The 6,248-nt window shown below is 40.4% G+C and overlaps 1 protein-coding gene across 1 annotated transcript in view; it reads right to left on the bottom strand.

The window, feature by feature from the left end:
- The window catches only part of LOC111217045 (adenosine deaminase domain-containing protein 2-like), a 7,515-nt gene extending 1,747 nt beyond the window's left edge, over positions 1-5,768 (bottom strand). The window contains exons 1-7 of the mRNA XM_022738725.1: positions 5,715-5,768; positions 5,065-5,203; positions 4,486-4,614; positions 3,679-3,829; positions 2,884-3,059; positions 1,850-2,053; positions 1,506-1,740 (exon numbers count right to left, since the gene is read on the bottom strand). Of these exons, the coding sequence (XP_022594446.1) occupies positions 1,506-1,740; positions 1,850-2,053; positions 2,884-3,059; positions 3,679-3,829; positions 4,486-4,614; positions 5,065-5,203; positions 5,715-5,768 (1,088 nt within the window). The remainder of the gene's footprint in view (positions 1-1,505; positions 1,741-1,849; positions 2,054-2,883; positions 3,060-3,678; positions 3,830-4,485; positions 4,615-5,064; positions 5,204-5,714) is intronic.
- Positions 5,769-6,248: the final 480 nt, after the last annotated feature.

The following is a 6,248-nucleotide window of genomic DNA, read 5'->3' on the forward strand; positions in this document are numbered from 1 at the left end:
CATGACACCAAGGGTTGTTGCTACCTTGGTTGGGGTAAGAGATGAACAGGCTCTGATATTGATACCATAATGAAGAGACCGATTCAGCCGGGATGACTAGGAAATCAGTCTTAGAGAGGTTTAGTTGAAGGTGGCGTTCCTTCATCCATGTGGATATGCCAGAGAGACAAGCCGAGATCCATGCAGAGACCATGGGGTCAATATGTATATTTAGGTATCGTCTGCATAGCAGCGATATGAGAATCCGTGCAAGAGGATAATAAGGAGGTGGTGTATATTGCAAAAAGTAAGGGTCCCAGTATTGAACCTTGGGGCACTCCTGTGGGGAGGGGATGGGATAAGGATGTTTGTCCTTTCCATGACACACTAAAGGAGCGCCCAGTAAGAGGGCAACACGATTCAAATCAAGAAAGCACTCGTAAATGTTGTAAATAAAGATATGTTTGGCAGTGGTACTGAGTGTAACAGCATTAAAAGAAGTTTGCATTAGCAGATGCCTGTGCATTGACTGATATCAAATAATTTTAATGGCTGTTCAAAGACCATTACACTGTCTATAAACCATGATATTCCTCATCCCGCTTGAAAATTCTTTCATTTCCTTATTTTTTTTATTACCAACTCATTTTCCATATCCAATCCGTTAGGATTTCTCTTTGCAGAATTCAAAAGATGTGGGTGCAAGCAAAAGATTTTAGGAAACTATTAATTGCTTCAGAGCTGAAAACCATAGCTACAAGAAGCTAGGGATAATTGGCATGCTGCTTCTACATCACTTAATTAAAGATGTCTCATGTGGCACAAGCATCATCTCCTTTCATTTTCACACTTAAATGTGTTTTTTTTCAGCAGGTGTACTTGCCATCCTTTCACTTCCTCTTCACGTCCCCCTGCACACTTTATGTCCTGTATCCTTCCCCCCAAACCAATTTCTCGTCTTTTTCAGGAGCCTGTTTTTGTTCTTCTATTTTTACTTTATTGTTTGAAACATGCAACAGACCTCAAACTGACACTTTAACCAATGGTGTCGCCTAAAATGAACAGTTCAGGCTGCAGGACAGAAGCTGAAATATGCAGCAACACTGTGAGTGCCAAGCAGGATCTCAAATCTATTTTTGGCTGTAATCTCTGCTCAAGGACAACACAGCCTCTAGTGAGAGCCGCGTCTGTGTCAGACTCTAGCTACTGGACATCAGCAGTTGTCTGCAGCTACAAAGCCAAGAGATGGCAGGTGCCCCAGGCCTCACTGAGGCTGTCAAACAAACAAACTGCATCAGCTTCTGCCAGTAGTTTTGCTCTATCCCTGGAACTGGCTGCAGGAGTGTGAATGAGGTAAGCTACAGTCAGGTCATGAGGAGTACAGGGCATCATAACTATCCCATATTTTTGATGCCGGGACAAGTTACTGCACATTATCTTCTTAAAATTACCCAAACTTAGATGTCATGCAGTTTCCTAGAACAGTGTGCAGAAGATTCTGAAGAGTTCTTACATCCAAATCTTACCCATCAATGATGAAGCCCTTGCTACTGTCCAGAACTTCTACATCCTTGTCACCAAGGCACCAGTTGATGCTGAGGTCATCATGCTGCAGGGAGGTCACAACAGGCCCCACGTAGTCGCCACAGAGAAAGATGATGCTGTGTTTCTTATAGGATGGTGGCAGAAAGTGCTCCCATCCATCACCGAGTCTCTTGTTGGTGATGTCAGACACTTGCTCATTAAAGCGCTTCTGGCCTCCTAAATCAACACAATAGTCTCATTATGAATCTTTCAGGAAAAACTCTTGCCAAGAAAGCAAATAAGAATAAATCCCTAAATGCTGAACAACTGCTTTGAGGCCCTTTACCTAGAACCATGCTGGTGATGTAGAGTGGCTGAATGAAGTGGCTCAGTAATGCACCCTGAACCCCAGTGACAGTCCAACGGCACAACTTGTCACTACCAGACATGCAGCAGACTTTGGCACCCCAGAGACTCGGGTCAAGGTAGGCTACAGGGACCAGCAGGCCTTTGGTGTGATACTGCAGCTTCAACTGCGTCCAAGTGTTATCTGTGGAGCCCCTAAGAAGGACATTGCATTGTATTTTACTTATTTAGGTACAACCACACTTACTGTATCAGCCAAAAGAAATGTAAACCACAGATATTCAAACTACTGTACCCCAACAGTCTAGTTACAAATATAATGTGCACTGCATACAAATTGAAAAAGTAAAATATGTATTAACGTAAAAAGAGATAATTCAATTTCCAAGTCTGATCACTGTAAGGAAATGTATTGACAGGTAAATAATGAATGTTTTACAACATTTGTAGGGTGCAACAGTTCTTACAAGGCAAATTTACAGTTTTGGAATTAAATCCTTAATTTCTATTACAGAAAGGCATTTTACATACACACTGCAATATACTGCCCAAACGATACACACAAATCAAATATGCACTCAGTGGCCACTTTATTATGTACACCTGTACAATCTGATACAATCCAATGCAACAGCTGCAGCTTCCATAACATCTGTGTTTATGAAATTTATAATGTTGAGCTTTTAGTTACATGGTTGGAAAGGTTTAAAAGTTACACAGGTCTACATTATATAGACATGCTTTATATAATGTTTTTTTGAACTGTCCATTTTCTTAAACGAATATATCAAGAAGCCCAGTAGAACAGCACCGCTTGCTATGACCTGAGCTAAAACACATAATTCATTTAACCCCTAGGACAGTGTAAAAAAAAGTTTAACATTATAGGCGTCATAAGGATAGACTCTATTGTAGAACAGTTGTATTGAATTGAATCAGACTGAACAGCTATGCCAAATAAGGTGGCCAATGAGTGTATATTGAACAAGTCAAAACAAGAGAAGAACAGATTGCTGTACTTGAAGTAGAAGTTCTTAGCAGCTCCTTCAGGACACTGATTGGTGTAGAGATGAAGGCTGATCTTGGGTTTGAGCTGAAGCTGATGGCTGTCTGTACTACTCTCAAAAATACAGTTCTCCTTGGCATTTGGATCAGCATCAAAGAACAGCAGAAGCTGCTTGTACAGAAACCTGAGCACAAGCCAGAAAATGCCATTCTCAGTTTGAACCACATCAGCATTTTCAATGCACCAGAGGCACCATCAATGGCAGAGGAGAGTCAGCCTACTCTAATAAAAAATTAAAAAAGGTATGTCATGACTTCATCTTTAATATTATTGAGAAAAAAAAAGTTAAGATTTTGATGCTGGGGCATTTCCCATTCAAACAATTAAAGAATTCAATGTGTAACAACAGCGCACATCTAAGTATTTGGACAGTTACACATTTTGTTTTTCAGACTCTATCTCATTCCATTTGAAATACAATAATGGATACTAAATTAAAGTACCAGGTCTAAGTTTTAAGTTTTAATAGGCTGATGCCAGTATTGAAATAACTTTGTGTAAGATATAGCTCTTTTAACTCATAGTGTCCAAAGTAAGTCACTTGGCCATTAAATGTTACCTGGACAGCTGTGTGTTGTTTCCACATTAGTTCATGCACAAACAGCTTACATGTGGAGCTGATGAGACATTATGTGTTCTAAGGGTGATATCTCCCACACATTTATTTCTATATTGATGTTAACTTCCTTAATGTAAAGCTGATACTTGGCACTTTAAGGAAAAGTCATATTAGTAGTTTGTACCTTAGGAGAGCCCGTCTGGCGATGATGATGGCGTGGCAGTCATGGATCATTGTCCCATTGTAGCAAAGCCACTTGCTGCAGCTTGAATGGCCAGCTCCCAATGCCACTACTTTGTAATGCTCACATGGACGGCCTGCTGTATCCAACACTTCTGTGGAGGAAATTCAACTATTTTTCATTCAATTGTATTATTAACTTATTGCTTTAGTTAACACCAACTGCTTGAGACAAGACGACAGAGATGAAGGGCATTTAACTGTGAGGTGAGCCACAGCAACAAGCGATGAAGCATGTTTAACAATACATTTTAAAAGTCTGAACAAAGAAAAGAAGAAATAAAGGGGTAGAAGTTAGCAAGAGTGAAATGCCATTCATATGCTTTCATCATCAGTCTCCATTCATATCAACTTGTGAGTAAGGACTCACAGGTCACAATCAGGCTGATTTTCTTGAATAAGAAAAAGGAATAACCATCTGGCTGCAGCATGAGATGAAAAGAAATTGTAGCTGTCTGTGATTTCATAAACATTTCCATATAATTCACCATGAAATGTTTTTTTCATGCTTGAAAACCTTCATGACCCACACTAGAATTTAAAATAAGCATTTCCAGTCATTTTACATGCAGTGCAATGATAACCTGTCATCAGCAAAGGTTCAGTTTATGAATTTCACAAGACACTTAACGTAAAATTTTAATTGTTCTCTTTAGCAGTGTATAAATGATTACTGATTAAACAAATAAGGAAAATATAGTGGTTCAATAACTTGACTATTTTACCGACCCAAGGCATGCAGGGAGCTTACCCCTTATTAAGACAAATGCTGCCATGTGGCTCTTGCAGCCATGGAAATCAGGACACATCTTCAGGAGGCTGTCAAAATTCTCACTACTTATTGCTGCCATGTGATTCTTGTGCCAGTCAGTTTGCCAGACTGGAAGAAACATAAAAAATAAAACAATAAGACAGACAGTAGTTTATTGGACAGAGGACAGAGAAGAGCCTTGACAAGATGAGCGATAACAGGATCCTCAAAGTGACAGGGATGCCAACAGTCCAGACGACAAGTGTCAGAGTGTAGGGTTTGGCTACGGCTTTGAGGTAGAATGGAGCAGTTCTTTACTGCCCCGTAGGCCACAGTAGCACCAGAGAGTTCTACTTGTGCAGTGTAGTGAAGACAAAAGCTGTGCAGTCTGGAAAAACTTGGGAACACTAGCTGCAGAGCTCTGTCCACAGATGCTGAACTTTTTGAGCAGCACCACACCGACCACAATTTCATGAGTAAAGTAATGGTCAGAATGGCAGCCCAAATCTGATTTGGGGCTTATCCGGACTAGAATTAGATACTGAATGCTGACATCCCACAGTGTGACTTCTACTGCACCTTCAGTCTCTGTGTTCCTGTCTTGATTCTGGAAGTCCTTCATCTGGTCCAGGAGGAGCTCTTCATCCAGGATTATGCTTTCAGCAGGTGACACACCAGGGAGAGAGAGGACAGTTGCTTCATCACCTGAGTCTTCACCCTTAAAAAACAAACAAACAAAAAACAGAATCATCCTGGGAAAAATTGGGACTGTGGTTTCATAGCATAGGGAAGCATGTTGCTGTCAAGGCACATACTGTTGAAGAAGTAATGAGACAGGAAGGATGATGTAATGTGGGGGTTAAATACTGAGAATGTATATCTGTTGTTCACGTCATAAATAACATGGTGGGTGGCTGCAGATGGTTTTGAACCCCTCCAGTTAGCTGGATAATGGTATGAAACACTGCTGTACCTGCAGGTAAAGTAATCTGCTGTTAATTATCACAGATGTTGAGATTTGACTTTGATGTCATATTTGTCAAATATGGTGTAATGCCATCATTTATATCCATATCAATTCAGGTCACCTGTGAAGGACAACTTCCATGTAAGGCATATAATTACTTTTAAGGTTTTTACAATAGGAAATTAGCTACTGGAGGTGATAAACTGAGTCTAACTGATACTGACATTAGCACAATTAGCATTAGCAGTTTCCATTTATTTACCTCATCTCCCAACAGGAGTTTATCTTTCAGTTGGGGCATGGAAGCCCGATCCATGTCACCACCTTTAGAAAGTAAAGTCCCTCTTGCTTGGCCATGGTCTTGGGACGCATGCACATCTTTCCTGAGACGGTAACATAAACAGTGACCAAAGGAAAATAATGAAAATGACTGATCATTGAAATGAAACCACACAGCTTCAGTAACATTTCAGCTGTTTAGATGAAAACTTCTGAAAGAGTTTGTCTTTACTTAAAGACCAAAATATCCAACAGAGTTGTGATTGCCAATAGACAGAGAAAGAAAACAAAAGGGGAAAAAAAGAATGACTACAACAACAAAGGCTCAGAGCAGATTCAAACCAAGTACATGACAAGCATCACAACCAAATGAGCCACTGGGTTGTCAACTTGTCCTGAAACTATGGGTGCACTCATTAATAAGATCCACTAACTGACAGTGTGCGTGCCCAATTTTGCCTGGATACACTCGCCAGCAGGCTCCTCACCTGCCCACTCCGAAACCTCAGTAACAAGT

The sequence above is a fragment of the Seriola dumerili genome, unplaced genomic scaffold (genome assembly GCF_002260705.1).
Source record: "Seriola dumerili isolate Sdu_G_001 unplaced genomic scaffold, Sdu_1.0 BDQW01000040.1, whole genome shotgun sequence".
In the NCBI taxonomy this organism is placed as follows: Eukaryota; Metazoa; Chordata; class Actinopteri; order Carangiformes; family Carangidae; genus Seriola; species Seriola dumerili.